Source organism: Pelobates fuscus, chromosome 3, assembly GCF_036172605.1.
Source record: "Pelobates fuscus isolate aPelFus1 chromosome 3, aPelFus1.pri, whole genome shotgun sequence".
In the NCBI taxonomy this organism is placed as follows: Eukaryota; Metazoa; Chordata; class Amphibia; order Anura; family Pelobatidae; genus Pelobates; species Pelobates fuscus.
In genome coordinates, this window is record NC_086319.1 from 14161173 (window position 1) to 14180575 (window position 19403).

Sequence of the window (19403 nt, forward strand, 5' to 3'; positions counted from 1 at the left end):
GGACCTGACACAGCCTCTCATGTTTTTATTAATTAAACACGGCTCCATTAATTCTAGCAGATTTGTGACCTGTATGGTAACACAGAGCTTCATAGCAATATAACTCCCAGTAATGTGCAGTGTGTGATGTATCACAGAGCTCCCCTGCAATAAAACTCACAACAATGTGCAGTGTGTATGAATGTATCACAGAGCTCCACTGCAATAAAACACAGTAATATGCAGTGTGTGATGCATAACAGAGCTTCTCTGTAATAAAACTCACAGCAATGTGCAGTGTGTATGAATGTATCACAGAGCTCCACTGCAATAAAACTCACAGTAATGTGCAGTGTGTGATGTATAACAGAGCTCCTCTGCAATAAAACTAACAGTAATGTGCAGTGTGTATGCGTGTATCACAGAGCTCCACAGCAATAAAACTCACAGCAATGTGCAGTGTGTATGAATGTATCACAGAGCTCCACAGCTATAAAACTCACAGCAATGTGCAGTGTGTATGGATGTATCACAGAGCTTTACAGCAATAAAACTCACTATGATATGTATATGAGCGTATCACAGAGCTCCATACCTATAAAATTCATAGTATATTACTTCATGGCAGAGCTCACACTAATGAAACTTTTAAACTTTTGTTTTTTAAACTATGGAAAATCTGTTTGGACATTTGTGTATAAATAATACACTTTTAGTTATCTAGGCACATATCACTTATTAATTTACAATAATGGCAGGGTATGGAGAATATTCCCTCCTTGCATGTGTCTCCGAGCACCCCTAAATAATATGTCCCCCAGATCATCTGAATTACTTAGATTTATAATCTAACAATGTAATTAAAGGGACAGTGTGTCCTGCCGTCTCACAAACATTCCCTATTCTCTGTCTAGAGTCATCATCAGTTCCACGGGTCCTGCCAGCCTCCATGCAATAATTTGCCCCAGCAGTCAGGGTTATGCAGGGCAGAGGGTAACAATGTAGGCAATAAACCTGCCTCGTAGTAAGGAATGCAGCGAGCTAATTATGATACAGAGGCAGCCTCGATGCTTTATATTTTAATATTCCGGGTTTCTGAAGTTCTGTGTTCCTGCAGTTGGAAACAATTTATAACCGGAGATAAATATACGCTCTGTTAGCACGAAATCTGAGGTTGGGTAGGAATTGAAGATTATGCTAGCGTTAGTGTACTTATAATCTTAATTTTAGTAATGACAGGAGGCGAGTATTTTTTGCATTAGCTCTCTTTACTAACTCACATAGCAGTAAAGAAAAAGGTGAAAACATTAACCAATCAAAAGAAAGTAGGAGGTATAGTATTCACAGTAATGAGGCTCCTCCCCCTCTTTCGAGAGCGACATCAAATACAATAAAATGTTTTAAAAGAACGGATAAAGTCTTGCAACATGCACCAACGGGTGACTTTTCAAATACGAAGTCCTATGGTGATCCAAACATGCACCAACAGATGACTTTTCCAATTGCGAAGTCCTGGTTTCTGAAGGAAGGTCCAAACATGTCCATCCTGAGTGTAAGCTGTACTGTCTTGAAGTTATGCTGAAAGAGAGTGTGGAAAAGGTTAGGAACCGGTCTGGCAACTGTTTGCAGTAATGTAATAAACCCAGCACAAACTCTAACGAAATGTACCTAGTCTAAGTATGACAATAACAGTAACGAAGCTGTAGTTAAATAAGGTACACGTCTTATATATACCAGGTAGCACACGTCTTATATATACCAGGTAGAAAATATGAAGGACAAAATAGAGTATAGGTATACTTACATGAGATTTCATCCCTCGAGGGTGCGGAGGGTGGGAAAATACTCGCCTCCTGTCATTACTAAAATTAAGATTATAAGTACACTAACGCTAGCATAATCTTCAATTTTACCACATGACAGGAGGCTTCATATTTTGCATTTTTAACGCTGATGAAGGAGAGACGTGGCTGCCCCCGAGTTTGGGCGGAAATAGAAGGTCCGAAAGGTCGCTTCGCGTGACCAATCCGCGGCTCGTAGGATGTCTGACAGTGATGCTCCCGCGGAGAAAGCCGACGAGGCCGCCGCTCCGCGAACGGAGTGGGCACCGAAGGTGTCTTCCACACCTGCTAGAGACAGGATCCAGCGAACCCATCTGGCCAGGGTGGTAGTAGAGACGGGAACGTGAGGACTAACGTAAGACACCAATAGTTGTCCCGAAGATGAAACCCGAAGGAGGGAAGTGACCTGAACATAACGACGCAGAGCAGAGACCACGCAAAGCAGCGGTTCCGTAGGAAAAAAGGGGTAGAAGACCGACGATGAGTCCGATTTAGTACGACGAGACACTTGGAAGGTAACTCCCTCTGGGGAGACCGAGAAGGCGTCGATGTCGAAAGCCCGCACGTCCGAAACTCTGCGGAACGATACCAGACAAAGTAGGAGTGTTAGTTTGGCCGACAGTTGTCGAAGTGAGAGTCTGTCGTTATCTGGCCAGTCTCGCAGAAACTGTAGGACGACTTCCACGTCCCATAGCCGAGTGTACTTGGGTCTGGGGGGCCTTTGAAGTCTGAGGCCCCTGAGGAGGCGGCATACCAGAGGGTGTTTCCCGACGGGTGAACCCAGGACCGGAACGTGGGCCGCTGAGATCGCGGAGCGCACGACGTTGAGGGATCGGTAAGACCTGCCCGCGGAGTATAGGTGAGAGAGAAAATTCAAGATGGCCGTTACAGGTGCCGTAAAGGGATCAAAGTTCCGTTCACTGCACCAAGTGGACCAGGAATTCCATGCTGCAAGATAGCATCGTCTGGTTCCTGGTGCCCACGAATCCCATAAGAGGTCTCTAGCTGTCTGCGATAAGTCCTCGGTCTGCCAGGCACCCCTGAAAGAGTCCAGGCTACTAGAGTGAGGCGGTCTTCCAGAATGAGAGGATGGGGGTTCCCTCTCGGGTCTGTGAGGAGCGTCCGGTAGGACGGTATGAGGAGAGGATCCCTGTAGGATGAAGCTAGAAGGTCCGGGAACCATGGTTGGCTCGGCCATAGGGGAGTGATGAGGAGCAGAGACCCGCGTTGCGTCTTTAAGTATTGTATCGTCCTTGCCACCATGGCAAATGGGGGAAAGGCGTAAGCGCCCCTGGGTGGCCATGGTTGGAGAAAGGCGTCTACTGCTTTGCTGTCCGGATCTGGTAGCCAGCTGAAGTACTCGTCCGTCTGCCTGTTGTTCCGAGATGCGAAGAGGTCCAGGTGGAGGGGGCCTCTCCTGACCGAGAGGCGATGGAAGATTGTAGGGTCCAGTCTCCAGTCGCTGCTGTCCCGCCAATGGCGAGAGAACCAGTCCGCTGTCAGGTTCGTTTCGCCCGGGAGATATTCTGCCATGAGGGAGATTTTCCGGGGAAGGCAAAACTCATATTTCTTTCGTAATCTCTGAGAGGAGTCTGGATCGGGCCCCTCCCAGTCTGTTGATGTAACGGACCGCTGACACATTGTCCATCCGGAGGAGGATGCAGCAGTTGGTCCGGTTTCTCGCTAGGCTGCGAATTGCAAACGACCCCGCTAGAAGTTCTAGGCAGTTGATGTGGAGTTTGAGTTCTTGGGAAGTCCAAGCGCCTCTCGTCGAACTGCCTTCGCAGGTGGCGCCCCATCCCCAGAGGCTGGCGTCTGATTCCAGGACCATGTCGGGCGTGTTCCCGAAGATAGCTCGGCCATTCCACGCTTCCATGCTGTCCAGCCACCATCCCAGTTCTTCTTTGACTTCCTCCGTCACCGGAACCGTTTGGTCGTACGAAGGGTTCTGGCGGAGAAAGGAAGCCTTCAAGCGCTGCATCGCTCTGTAGTGGAGTGGACCCGGGAATATCGCCTGGATAGATGCGGATAGCAAGCCCACGATCCGAGCCAGGTTGCGGAGTGGAATGGAGTGGCTGCGAATGGCTCTGCGTATTTCCTTCTTGATGGCTGTGATCTTTGAGGTTGGGAGCCGAAGTGTGCTGGTCTTGGAATCTATCTCGAAGCCCAGGAATTGTATCTTCTGGGCTGGGGATACTTCCGATTTTTGAAAGTTCACCACGAAACCTAGGGACGTGAGGAGTCGGGTGGTATATTGTGTGTGTTGCGTTAGACTGTACCTGTCTGAGGAAAACAGTAGCAGGTCGTCCAGGTAAATAATGCACCGAATTCCTTGAGTGCGTAGTCGAGACACTACTGGCTTCAGGAGTTTGGTGAAGCACCACGGTGCTGAGCTGAGGCCGAAGGGGAGGCATGTAAACTGCCAGGGGCGGCCTTGCCATCGGAATCTGAGGAACTGTCGGCAGGATGTATGGACGGGTACCGATAGGTAGGCGTCCTTGAGGTCCAGTCTTGTGAACCAGTCCCCTTCTTGGAGCAGATCTCTTAGGAGATGGATGCCTTCCATCTTGAAATGTCTGTATGTTACGAAAGCATTGAGCTTCCTTAGGTTTATAACCGGCCGAAAGTCTCCAGATTTCTTTTTCACTAGGAAAATGTTGCTGAAGAAGCCGTTTTGGTCGTGAGCGGGTTCTATCGCTCCTTTGGCCCTGAGTTCCCGTAGTTCGCCATCGATTAGAAGGCGATCTTCCTTGGAGCACTGAATGGGGTACGGAGGGGCGGTCTGGGACGGGGTTTCCACAAAATCTATGATGTAGCCTTGGACCGTCTGGAGGATCCATGCGTCCGTGGAGATGGCTGTCCAGTTCTGAAAAGACAGAGCGATACGACCTGCAGTATACGGGGTTAGTGGACATTGAGGCATAATGATGCTTACCTGTGGGGAAGCGTGCTCTGCCACGGCTACGAGGTCCTCTGCCTCTGTCTGCTCCACGGGTGTAGGAGAAGGGCTGCCTGAAACCCACTTCAGGGTAGAAGGGTTGGGGTCTGTGTGAGCGGGGCCAGAGGGCCAAAAACGGCTGGCTGCTCGGCCCCTGTAGCGGCCAGCCCGTCCAAAAACACCCCGACTGGGGTAGCCCCTGAATACTCGCTTCATTGAAGTTTGAGCCTTATTGAGCGAGGTGAAAATGTTTACGTGCTTATTAAGCTCTTTGAGGAAGGCTTCCCCAAACAATTTGCCCTGTGCAAGCGGTCCAGTCCCCCGAACGCGGGTGCCGTATGTTGCGGGGGTCTAATAGACGTTGCCCCGTGGGGTCCAGAATGGCTTCCCCTTCTTCTTGGACCGGTGTGGGGTCGTCCGGTAGTTGGATGTCGTCCAAGAAGGTGCCTTTTAGGAGACCCGTTTGGGATCCCGTGTCCGAACCCCAGTCATTGTCTGGATCGGAATCTGCGGCCTGCCACTCATCTAACACAGCCATGGAGCGTGTTTGTTCTTCCCCCTCGTCCGAGGAGTAATGGGCGGGGGTGGGTGGTGCTGGCCTGTGGCGTTTGGCAGGAGCCTTGCCTTTGCCCATGTTGTCATTCCTTTCCTTGCCCTTCCAGTGGCGTTTGCTGGGCCGAGAGTCGGCCTGGGCATGGGATTCTGAAGCCTCAGAATCATAGTCATGGGCTTGGGCTGTTGTGGCTTTTTTAGTCTGATCGGCAGTCGCCGTCATAACCCTGGATAATGCTTTCTCCATAGAGGCGGAGATGGCTTCCGCAATCATGGTTTGGAAGTCTGCAGGGTTTTGAGGTGTATCCATGGTAATAGGAGTTGGGCCGCTGTAATAGCTGAGGCACAGAAAATGTTGGGCTAGGGGTCTGTCCCAGTTAGTGATAAAAAAGGGGGGTACCTGCAGTACCCAGTTAACCCCAGCAGGGTAGGTATAGGTATATATATATAAACCGTGAAATGTAAAAAAAAAAGGCAAAACCCCAGCAGGGTGAATATGACAATTCTGGCAGTAAAAAAGCACCAGTTTCCCCAGCAGGGAATATTGGGATTTTCTTCTGGGCCACACCCAGGTATAAATGCTCAAATATATATAGGTGGCACGAAATCCACCTGATAGCAGCGGTATTAAATATAGGGCTTCACCCTGTAAGTGTGCCAAAGCACCAGTAGGCAGTAAATATTTTTCGATTATGGGGCCACACCCCAAGCACAGGTAAATAATTTGACTGACCTGGGGACCCCTGCCTGGTTGTGTCCGGTTACTGTGTGTACGGGCGCCGGAATGAGGAGACCGCAATGCTCCCAAGATGGCGGCCGTGGATCTCGCGAGACGCGAGATCCAAGATGGCCGCCGGAGGAGCGGGAAAAAACGGTTTCCCGCCGTGCGGCTACAGTGAAAGCGGCTGTGAAGCCGTGTGGAGGAAAAAAAAAAAAAGGGGGGGTGGAGGGTGAGCGTTACCCTCAGGGAAGTGAGAGACAGTCGGTCCGACGGCGGAGAAGCCGGCGGACCGAGAGGTGAAGAAAAGAAGAGAGACCCTGTGAGGAAAACAGGGAGGGGGAAAAGACTCCCCCAAGAGCGAAAAACCCCAAGAGGGCAGATGAAATAAAGGTAGAAAACAACAATGGTAGCGAAATAAAACTACATATATAAGATAAATACAGTATTATATAAAAAATTTACATAAAAATTACATATACAATAGTGAAAAGGGAAGAGCCAAAAACTCTGACCTGTCTGCTGATGGAGCAGTAAAGAAAGAGGGGGAGGAGCCTCATTACTGTGAATACTATACCTCCTACTTTCTTTTGATTGGTTAATGTTTTCACCTTTTTCTTTACTGCTATGTGAGTTAGTAAAGAGAGTTAATGCAAAAAATATGAAGCCTCCTGTCATGTGGTAAAATTAAACGCGGCTGCTCCCAGGTTTAACTCTCTGTGTTTGTTGTTTTAGGGCAGAAACTTCTGGATTCCTTGGCAGAAACCTGGGATTTCTTTTTTTGTGATGTCCTCCCGATGCTGCAAGCCATCTTTTACCCCGTCCAGGTAAACGCTGGAACATTCAGATATTAACTTACACTTGGGTGAATTTCTCTCCGTTAACTACAAACGCTGAGATCCAGAGTAAAATGTTCCTGAGTATCCCTGAGGAAAACCAGACCCTGTCTCTGTGTGATTACATTTCCGCTTTTCTGTTTGTGAATTCTGGATATTTTTCTCTCTGCCCAGGGGAAGGAGCCTTCCATTCGCCAGCTGGCCCTCCTGCACTTTAGAAACATAATAACCCTGAATATTAAACTGGACGACGCCTTGGCTCGTCCCCGAGCTCGCGTTCCTCCGTCCATTATACAGATGCTGCTAATACTTCAGGTAAGACGATAACCAAATGCCATCGCAGGGCCGGTGAGATCATTTACCGAGCCACGCTTTGCGAATAATTTGTAAACCGCAATGTGTTCAGGAAGATTTAATAGACTTGCATCGCGTGGAATCCATAACTCGCCATTAACTCGTAGCGGGAAGAATGGATAAGGGATATGTATAACCATTCATGCTGAGGCAGTATTAATATGGAGCAGTTGCCGTGGAAACCAATGAGATACTCCCTCTGATTGTTGCACTTTGTATAAAGAGCCCTTTTATAGAGAATTCTTTTTAATTACTGTAAATGACAATGTGCGTATTGAGAGTTTAGTCCTTTCCGATTTATATGGGATATCTGACGATAACCCTATGGGGTTTATTTACTAAACAGCAAATTGCAGTGAATTTAAAAGCAAACTGTTAAATTCAGACTAATATAGCCATTGTCTTGTGCTGTTTTCTCCCCAGACGTACAATATTACGGATTTACAAATACTGAATAAAATATTTTCTTTGTCGTAACTTTTTTTTTTTTTAAATCCTTGGGAATATCATAGTCAAGTTCCATTAAGTAACGTAGATTAATTTTAAACAATAACAAACAATGATTTAACATTATTTTGTGTTTATATTCTGCCCAGTGGACTTTACAAGTTTAACGCACACCGATTCACTATTTATTAAACACACCCTACAATCTTGCAGAGAACTCGTTTAGTAGGTTATTGGAATATTAATATATATTAATATTTACAGTAAATATCAACCCAAACCAATTTTCATAGCTGTTTATTTTTTCGTTTGGACTTAATCATTTTAATTGTAAGCTCATGTGGGCAGTGTCCTCTTCGATACTATTACTGCAATGCCAAATAGGCTTTGTTAGAACATGTTAGCGCTTTTAAAATAATTGTAATAGTTTAATATAAAACGAAAGCCTCCTTTACTACTGCTGTTATACACTGCGCTGGTCGCTTGTGGTTTACCAGACAGCGTTTCTATGCAGAGGAGGAAGTAAAGACAGGGAGGAGGGTGTGAAGGGAACTTGTAATTGTAATTAAGGTAATTAATTATTGAGGTTAGAAAACCTTGCAAACATTGTAATTATATTGTGAATGCTTCACTTTCCATTTAACTGAAACCCTGAGGATCCTAATGCTACCACTTAAAATGAATGACCGTCTTTAAACTCCAGGAAAATAATGCATCTCCTGTTATCAGATGGCGTCATTCATTTTTTTGGTGAATGAGGTCACTGCTTTATGAGGTCTTTAATAGGAATCTATGAGACAGACCGTACACCCTCTGGGGATGTTTGATGATGTCACATAAGCTACATTATTGGGGTAAAACGTAGGAAACGCCTGTGGATTGTAAGGGAGTCACAACAGTGCTGGGCAGGTGGGGGATGTTAATATTATAATTAAAAATAATAATTAAAGGGGGGGGGGGGGGAGTAGGCAAAAAGGGTCCAATTCATTCCCCAGCTCTTTTAATGGTTTCAAGAATGTACTGATGTAATTGAAACTTTTGTAGATAAATCATTGGAAACGTTTTGGTGTTTTTTTGAAAAGCTGCGCTGCGGAATATGTTGGCACTTTATAAGTGCCAGTAATAATAAATAGGCTAAGTTGAGTTATAAGGAAATTCAATATGTTTTCTTACGTTTTCTACAACAGGTTTCAGTAAAGGAACGTTTCACTGCCTAAATAAAACATAAATTGATGTTTAGCAGATATACATCAAATCATGTCTGCATTTGATTATGCTTTTTTTTCCATTGGCTGTATATCTTAAAGCATCTATTAAAGTTGCAGATCTCTTGTCTGCAGCCTTTGCAAGCCCTCCCTTTCTAACCCCGCCCAGACTTTCTGTGGCTGTCCAATCACAGAGTTCCCAATGCAGCTCAATGAGAAGTCTTTACAAGGCAGGTGCTCTGGGCAATTGATGTCTCTTGAGTTTAGTTCCACTGAGCTAATCAAACCAGGAAGTAACAGCAACAGTGTGTGATTGACAGTTGAGGGGGAGGGTGTAACAAGGTTCATTTATAAAAGTGTAAACATTTTTTTTTTTTTTTTAAATCTGCACTTTTTGTAAAATGAAATAAAGACTACACACTCTTCAGACATAAAACACTTCAGAAACTACTGTAGTAGGTGTCTGGAGTGTCCCTTTAAGGCCGTTGAACCTGGTCTGTTTAGAAGTGGGCCTGTAACTTTACAGATATTGTAACAATTTAAAAAACATGTAACAATTTGTTAACATTAATTAAAAGATCACTATTTATTAACATGCTCCGGCCTACGCTTTCTGATTGGCTGCTGCTTTTTTAAAACGTTTCCCTAACTGGAGTGGGACTCAGTGGAGGCTAGCATATGAATTTTGGACGCATAGCTCTGATGTCCCTAGCATAAAGAGAATGGAGGCTTGTTTGGCAATACATGTCCCTGACAAACTCCTGTGCTGCGCAGTAAGTAAACGCACATTATAATACAGGGAATAAAGATTAGATTGTGAAATAATCCCTCTATACTTTTATAGCTTTTTAGAGATGCTCCCCGGTATAGAAGCAAGCGGTGCATGATAAAGCTTTGTTTTTTGTCTTTTTTTGAGCTAGCAGACCTTATCTGGATATTATTTTCTAGGACACCTGCGTTAAATGTGTCGAGAATGATTGGAATCTGAGGGAACAGTCCTTTGGGTTGTGGGAAGAGTTACGTTTTGTCCTATAGTTGAACTTTTTTATATCTTTTTTTTTTTTTTTATGCCTTTTATAATTTTATAATTTACCATTTTTTATATAAACTTTTATTTTTGGAGCATCAAACCATTGCTAAATCCTTAGATGAGATGTGAGTCGTCGGGGAACGAGGTCACGGTGGGAATACAAATTTGTTGATACTTTTTAAAGAACTGCGGCTTAAAATTGACGTCTTGTTTGCAAGGAATCATCTCCGTAGCGTTTGTGACATCGCTGCTGGAAGGTTGGGTAATCTTCACGGAACATTGAGGGGGAAAAAAACCTTTTCTGCAAAAAAAAAAGTTATCTGATAGAGCTGCTTTCTTGCATGTCATGCGTGGTTTCGACACGATTTCTGAAATTGCTGAAGAAACACAAACCGTAAGGTTAATTCAGCAAGGCATTAATCAAAGCCGACTCGAACAGTCTACGATTCAAGTTATGATTATGTTGCAATGGAATCTCTCCACTCTACATCGGGAAACAAGGGCGTTTTGCTGACAGAGAAGCTCGCAATTCATTAAAAATAAATCAGAAAGGATTAAGATAACAAATGTGCTTTTATTTCCACTAGAATTCAGTCTTTAAAGAAAACACTGAGAAATGTATACAGTTTTATCTAACACATATTGTTGCTATTTTATTTTTGCATACTTTTAATGTTCTAACCAGGCCGTGGTACCTAGGCAAGACTGGTTCACAAGTAATTGTTTTATCCAACATTCTACGTAACATATAAAAAGCATTTCCTAAAGAAAATGGGTCAATCTTTGATTTCCTGTGATCCATTTTTAAACTGTGCCCCAAAATCCCTCATTATATTCACCTCTTGGTGTCCCTGGGAGGTCCTGGGGTTCTTTATTTCTGCACCAATTCCCAGAATCCTCCAGGGTTCTTGGCAAGGACAAAAATTCAGTTTGTGGTATTAACGTTTAGACCCATTCTTTAAATATACTATAGAGATTAATGGATATCCTGCAAAACACATTTTTTTGAGTTTTCCTAATATCACAAAGGGAAAATGGAAGGGTGAGATTTAGCTTCTGCCGTGACCCAGACCTTCTCCCGTTACAAAGTCATACCCAGACCCTCTCCCATTACAAAGTCATACCCAATTTTCTGAGTAATTTTTTGCTGTTCTGTTTTGTTTATAGTATTGTTTAGCAACAGTAACAGATAACTACATGGATTAAAACACTTGCTGTGATAGGACAATTAAGGCCTGGATTTTATATTTTTCATAAACTCTTATAATGATGGGATGAACTTTTAAAGATATAATTTTTTTATATTTTTTAAAATATTTTTAGATTTTTAAATATATATGATCGCTTTTTAAATGTTAATATCTTTTTTTAAAAATTATAGAAAAATGTATAGAAAAATATTAAATCTTTTGAAAAGGTTATCCAAGAATATTAAATCAAGGCCCGAGTTAAATAATGTTCTAGTACTGCCTCAGCACACGCACTGTTTACTGATCAGACAGACCAGAAGTAGCTGCAAAGCATCATGGGAATTGCGGTAATGTTTGGTTTTTGGGCTCCAGTCCTATCCGGTGCAGCGATGCTCTGTCAGATGATGGATGTACATCGGTTTTGGCCAAGTTAATATCAAAGTGTCCCCAAAGCCATAATAAAATTACAAGTCATGGGCTTTTTTAAAATTTGTTTTTGAGTATCTGGCCCTCAAGAGATATGGGGATATTGTTTTGATTATAGCACGAATGCGATATTTCTCCTTGAAATGGAAGAAGCAACATTTACTTCAAAACTGAAAAGACTAGAAAATAAATGGTTTCGTTCTTGCACATTAATCTGCTTTTAATAATCTTTCTCTCGCGTGACGAGCCAGAGGCAGATTGAATTATTGTACTCCACCCTCTGAAAATCAGAGAAACATTGCAGGAGGCCTAGAGAATCCACAATAACACTCCCTTAGCTTCCTAGAAAAATGTGTCCTCTCTTTAAGTGCCTGAGGAGCCCAAAATGCTCTGCGTCTCAATGAACAGAGCGAGCTGGATTGCATCTCGACTCTCACCCGTCTGGGCCCGCTAAACCCAATCTCTACATTTTATTTAACTAGCTAAACCCTAGCACAACCTGGTTTGCAATTGATATACCTCCTAAATGTTTTATTTCCAAAGATAGGTCATTTTTGGTAGGGTTATTATTGTGAGTTTTATTGCTGTGGAGCTCTGTGATACACGCATACACAGCACACATCATTGTGAGTTTTATTGCTGTGGAGCTCTGTGATACACTTTTACATACTTTATATACCATACATTGCGGTGAGTTTTATTGGTGTGGAGCTCTGTGATACACTTTTACATACCATACATTGCAGTGCGTTTTATTGCTGTGGAGCTCTGTGATATACACTCCAAACATTCTGTGCTGTGAGACAAGATGGATATCACTGTACGAAATAGTCTGAGAAGAATTCAAGGTCAATTCAAAGTGAATTACAAATGTAAGGTCGAAACTTTCTCCAAGTCGGCCATGCAATCCATTCAGCTTCTCTGGCCTTAAATGTGAAATTCTCTTTGAATCCAACTTCCAGTTTAGTAAATAGGGCGGACAGGCTTCCTAGGCACTGTTTTTGTTGGGCTGGGCAGTTTCCGAGGGGGGATTGTCTTTGCCTTCAGATGCCAGCCTGCTATATTCTGTATTTTGTCCTGTTCCTGCCTGTAATGAGCTTGTTCTCTTGTTCTCAGGGGGTCCACGAGTCGAAGGGGGTTTCTGAGGAGTATTTAAACCTGGAAGCTCTCTTGCAGAAGGTGGTCTCCCCCTACCTTGGGACGTACGGACTCTATTCCAACGAGGGCCCCATCACACACGCTTCCTGTATCTTGGGTAAGGACCTGCCTGACGCCCCCCCCCCCTCTCGATACTACAGATGGTCACAGCAAAACCATCCTCTCTCATTGCAGAAACTGCCATCAGTGGAGATATACTGCCCTCTGCTGGATTCTGTGCGTCAAACAATGGGTTTTATTTATAAAAGTGGGAATTTTTGGAGAATTAAACAGAAAATTGCAATATTAAGGCCAAATTAGCCGAACTGTAAAAATATTGGGAATTGGCTTTTCATCTAAAAATTTAAATTTTCTTGTCCGTTCTCCTTAATCCACATTTTAATGATTAAATCCCAATGTATTTGTTTCTAAGTTAATTAATTCCATACATTATTTTACTCCTAATTATTTTCTTTTTTTTGCCAACATATCGTGCACCGCGTTATACAGTGTATCTAACATGTGCTCTCCCCGTGTTCGTTCCACTGTGGCTCTGATTGACACAATGCGTTTAATACTTATTGATTATGTACAATATGGGAATCAAGCTGTATCAGCCACGTTTCACATGTAAGAGGGGGGTGGAAAGGTTAGTTCTGGTAGTCGTGCACTTTCTGCTCACGGTGACACATTCACTATAAACTGACACACAATTTATTAAGTTCTTTGATAGCAATCTGGTGTCAGGGTTACAGAATATATACATAATATATTACAGAAATATTAATTCTTCAAATTACAGTCAGTTTACCGAACAGAGAATCTTTGAAGAACTAAAAACATACTGTATTGACCTATCACAAGCATCATGCTTCAATTAGGCGATTTGTAGCAATATTTATTTCAGTTCCTGTTTGCCACAATTATCTTTCATTTCATTATTTTGCAGCCCCCATCACCCACGTTCCCATGTCATACTTGCTCTCCCTTCACCCTCGATCCCCCGTCACCCTCGATCCCCCGTCACCCTCGATCCCCCGTCACCCTCGATCCCCCGTCACCCTCGATCCCCCGTCACCCTCATTTTCCCGTTACCTTCGCTCTCACGTCACCCTAGCTACCCCATCACCCTTGCGCTCCAGCTACCCTCGCTCCCCCTTTTATATTTTAGGTCCTGTGCCATTACCAGCAGTCTCCTATCTACTAATAGTTCATCTTAAAAATGTCTTTCTGTAAATCTGTTTAAAACATTAATTTCAACAAACTGGCTTTAGACTGATCAGCCGCAACATTAAAACCACTGACAGGTGAAGTGAATAATATAGTATATAGGCATATGTAGCAGCACACCTGTCAGAGTGTCAATAGTGACCCCTGTCCACTGCCAAAACTGCCTTCAATGGGGACATGAGCATCAGAACTGGACCATGGAGCAATGGAAGAAGGTTGCTTGGTCTGATGAATGACATTTTCTTTTAGATCTGATGGATGGCCTTGGGTCTGGGCATTCATGTGTACCCTACTTTGACATGTACCACCTACCTAGAGATTTCTGCAGACCACTTACACCCCTCCATGCCAATAATGTTCCCTAATGGCATTGGCCTCTTGCAGCAGGATAATGCCACACTGCAATAATTGTTCAAGAATGGTTTGAGGAACATGAAAAATAGTTCAAGGTGTTTCCTTGGCTTTCAGATTCCCCAGATCTCAATCTGACTGTGACTGAGCATCTGTGGGGTGTGCTGGAACAACAAATCTAAACCATGAAGGCCCCACTTTGTAATTTGCAGGACTTAAGATCTGCTGTCTTGGTGCCAGATACCACAGGGCATGTTCAGAGGTCTTGTGGAGTCCATACCTTGACGCATCAGAGCTGTTTTGGCAGCACAAGGGGGACCTACACAGTATTAGGCTGGTGGTTTTAATGTTGTGGCTGATCAGTGTATTTCCATCTAACTCAACTATAGTAATTTTAGTTGTAATTTCCATTTCTTTGTAGCTTTCTTAGAATTTCATCATTTTTAAATCCACATTGTTGTTCTACTCCGCACACATCATGTGATGTCAGCAGCTGGTCAGAAGGTGCATTGCATTGAATTATCTGATAATGCTGTATGTCCAATATCCCCAGTGAAAAGGTTAACGAGAATTATTTTTATTTGTTTTTATAAAAAAAGGATGTAAAAATAGTATGCAGGAGTTTTAGGCAGTTTTTTTTAATATATATATAGTATTATGGTGAATACATTATTCCCACTGGACCTGAAGATGAAGGTATTTTAAAATGATCATTTTACAATTACTAGAAAAATAAATATATTTTGTTAGTTGTGGTAATTGAAATTGTATATAACCTATATAATTGTTTTCCAACAGAAAAACGAATGTTTAGACGTTGCCCAAAGTCTGGTGAAATCATTGTTAAAAACCCAGTGGTACGATCCAAGAGTTATAATAACCCCCTCTTAACACCGGTAGCAGAGTATGAAATGGAGGGCTTGGCTGCCAACGGGACTGGGATACGACGGCATTCGGTGTCCGAGATGACTTCACTCTTGGAAATACAAGGATACTCAAATTTAACCACAATTCTGGACTCTAGCTCCAAACTGTCCATGTCAACGACCAAATCACAGCCCCTGGGGGAGATAGAGAGACCCAGCACCGGCAATGGACAGTTTGACCCAGTACATGACCACCAGGAAACCCAGCAAGGCCTATTCCACAGTCAGAATGCAAGGGACGAGTGTTCCATGGACTCTGCTCTGCTCCCCGCGCCTTCCTCCAGCCCCGAGACCATAGTAGATCGAATCTTGGAGTCCATAGACTCAGACTCTGACGGGATTTTTATTGATTTTGGGAGGGTATGTTCTAAATCGCCAGTCTACACGATGGATGTTGGGAGACAAAGCCTTGTATAAAGAAAACATTTTACATTTTTGCAATTTATATTTCCTTTTATACTTTTGGACTCGCTCCAAGGATTGGTTCATTTTCTGCTGCTGATTTCTGGAAAAATATAAATCAATACATTCTGGTATCCACTATTAGTATTTTACATGACTAGATTATCCATTAATAGAAGGTATCTTCCCAAAAACACAACATTCTGCTAAAACCAACATTGAACTCCACTACCCCTCCCCCAAACACAACAGATTCTTATACAGTAAGCTCAGCAGACCTGAATACAAGAAAATGCACTATACGGCATGAACTCCTGTGTACCTGGAACAAGAAAGCTCGTTCTACAGTAAGACTCCCCTCATCCCCCCATTACCCCAAATAAAGATGATCACTCTGCAGCATAAACTCCTCTGTATCCCTAACAAGACAGCTTGTTATGCAGAATAACTCTGCTGTACCCCCACAGAGGACCGCAGGTTAATAATATTTAATAATAATACCATAATACTTCCTCCCAAACAAAGGGGCTCATTATACAGTATAAGCATCCCTGTACCCCAAACCCGATGGGTTGTAACCGCCCTGTACCTCTAAATAAGAATGCTCTCTATGGAGTATAAACTGTCTGGTACTCCAAACAAGGAGGCTTTATACAGTATAAACTTCCCTCGACTACATATTTAATAATGATAATTAATATTTAACAATACTACTTCCTCCATACCCCAAACACGGGGACCCATTATACACTATAAAGATTTGTGCACCTCAAAAATGATGGGTTGTTATACAGTAACCCCCTTTACCCTAAAAAAGAGTTTTATATACAGTGTAAACTATCCAGAACCCCAAATAAGAGGGCTCATTATACGGTATAAGCTCCCCTGTACCCCAAACACGATGGTTTGTGATAGCGATAATGAGCTTCCTATTATGTGGTTTGTTTTTTTTCCAACTGGATAAATTCTCTGTCTCTGGAGAGGGGAATTCATGTTTCTCGATAGATTACAGATTTGATGTTTAATAATGTTACTGGGAGGGGGAATTAGCTCATTTTGATTTACTGGAAAAAAATGAAATAATTACTGCTGGGAAAAAAAAACATGTCACAGCCGTGCTATAATAGAAAACTGATCTAATTATTAGTTAAAATATTTTGTAACAGAGAAAGTATTTAAAAAAAAAACACACTTTGACCTTTTTAGTTCAGTTTATCTCGCTACAACTCTCTGCCTCCCTGTACTGCCGTTATCTGTACTGTGTACAAAACGCCGCAGTGACAAAATAAACATTTGCAATTTTGCGTCCCCTCTTTCTTTTTAATCTGCTACTTGAAACCATTTCAGAAAAGTGTACGTAGAGAAAATAAAACTCCAAAAAAGAAAACGCTGAGCCACGTTAACAATACGTCGACTTATCACACATCTAACAATTTCTCACTTTACAGATCAGGGATCCGTTTCCAATCCTGGGCGGTTTTCCACATTTACCAATTATTATTCTTCACTTTTATTTGCTAGATGGGAGTGTGATACAATTCAGCACATGCAGGATTATTCACTAAACTCCGAATGGTATCCAACGGAAAGCCAAATGGAAAATTCCGGCTGAAGTAGATGATCGGGGAAAATTCTCCCTTCTCGTCCAGAGTCACAGCTTAGTTATTTTGCCGTTCAGATTTGAATTTGCTGCAGTTTGGAGTTTAATGAACAATCCTTTAAAGTATTAATTGTCAAGAAATGAAAGTGAAGTAAGAGAATTTAAAATGACTACCGACACGCGCATGTTGTTATCATTGTATTTGTGACGTCACAGATCTTTACAATGAACCACAGACTATTGATTGTCATCGGTAAGGTGTGATGAGAGCGTCTGTCTGGCCTCCTCCATCTATATCATTTAATATGTCTGTGCTAAAACTAAACTCTGGGTCCCACTGTTCTAGCTTAATGGGCCCTGATTTCCAAACCACTATTCTAAAAAAAATAATGTATCTTTAATTAATTAATAACATACCACTTCCACTCTCAGCCAGGGTTTTTATTTACATTAAACTGGGAATTCATGAGAAAATGTAACATTTAGATTAAAATAGTTCTGCTGGAACTGTAGGTGAATAAGAGAATTTTTCTAAACCGGTCTAAAATGTGGAATGAGTCCCAACAATTCAGCATTTAGTAAATCATCCTGATCAGCGTGGGAGGGAGACGCATGATCTTTTATCTAAAATGACAGCATTGCGTTTCCTTAATATTGAATTACCGTGAAATGTTCTGCCACGTGGCCGGATTGAAACGCACAACAAATTCTTCACATTTTCACAAAATGGGAATAGAGAATGACGTGATTCTGACAGTCATTGGGCGGTTCCTTTGCAACATCTACCATGTTTACACCAAAACCACGTTGGTTTCACAAGAAAGTGAATGGCAAGATTTAGAATAAAATAGTCCAATTTAAAAATTGCTTCATACTCTATATAAAGTATTTTAATCCTACATTTTGGAAAAAAAGTTCCCAATGTATGGAACACACTCCCACAATGCCTTGCAATCCTATGGCATGCTGGGGATTATGGGAGTTTTAATCTAATCCGTTATCTTTATCAATGGCAGGAGGGTCTGAGCTCTGGCATTTTAGGGGTTACTGTACTAAGCATTTGTGAAATGAAGTCCCCAAATGTCTGCCAAACACCACTGCAGTACTTGGCAATCACAGCGTGTTTCGTTTTATGTCTGCTCATACTTTGCATTCACTCCTGGCTCAAATACTCAAATAAAACCATTTTGCTTGAGAAAGTCAAATCAGCAAGACACGGGGCCTCATTTCCATAAAATACCAGCAAAGCCGAAGGCTCCGCCATTATGAAATAAAGTGGCGTTGAAAGCAATATTGATTCTCACAAACTGAGACCTTGATTCCTGTAGTTTTTTTTTTTGTTTTTTTTCTTCGGTATTAAAGCTTCATTATAATATGTAGCATTTTCCAAGACTGCTTGAAGTATTCTAGATCAATCTGTAGTTGGTAATTAAGAATCAGATATTCCTACATGACTGAAGTTTGCTCATTAGCGACGCTAACCCCTGTGTAGAATCTTTGCCCTTGGCGTTAAAACGTTCTGCAAATAATTACATTATAGCTTCGATGCAGCAAAGAGCAATCGTTAGACATTTGTAAAGTTTGCAATATTTTGGCCGTAATTCACATTCTGACCTCCAGGTAGGTAGGGCAACCGCGGGTGGGTCCCAAACCGTCGGTGGTTGGAAAAACATTTTTCATATTCTTGAACTTGGCATTTCAATATAAATAATTCTCCATTTTCACTTCACAATTTTCGAAGATTCTCTTCTAAAACATTTATTGCAAGATTATTAACGCACAGTCAGATAATCTAAAAAGACATTACCTGCAGCGCAGTTCATATATTGTGCCAGTAACTTCCAGATTGTGCTACGCAGAGTCCTATAACATAATTCATGTCAAAGGCCTCTTACATTTTACATCTTCTAATTGTTTCATTTTATAATTTTATTTTGTAATTAATTACATGTAGAATAATATATATATATATATATTTTATTGTGCATTTTATTTTAAAATCAAACCTATTTTTCAGGAATAATAATATATATCCGTCAATAATACATTAGTGGAATGCAGATATTTTTGACTTTTCATTTTCTCGTAGCGTTTATGAACAAGCGTCATCCTGCTCAATATGCAATGGAAACTTAAAGCGCCTTATTATACAAGTGCAAGATTATCTATCTGTGGTCTTGATAGGGCAATTATAACAAAAATATAATTACCACCCTTATGGAGCTTTCTTTTACATCCCAG

At 42.1% G+C, this 19403-nt stretch overlaps 1 protein-coding gene across 3 annotated transcripts in view; it reads left to right on the forward strand.

The window, feature by feature from the left end:
- The window catches only part of PRR5 (proline rich 5), a 93682-nt gene extending 76816 nt beyond the window's left edge, over positions 1-16866 (forward strand). For all 3 annotated transcript variants that reach the window (XM_063446728.1, XM_063446727.1, XM_063446729.1), the window contains 4 exons: positions 6764-6855; positions 7039-7179; positions 12633-12771; positions 15033-16866. In XM_063446728.1, coding sequence (XP_063302798.1) covers positions 6764-6855; positions 7039-7179; positions 12633-12771; positions 15033-15577 — 917 coding nt within the window. In that variant the 3' untranslated portion in view covers positions 15578-16866. The remainder of the gene's footprint in view (positions 1-6763; positions 6856-7038; positions 7180-12632; positions 12772-15032) is intronic.
- Positions 16867-19403: the final 2537 nt, after the last annotated feature.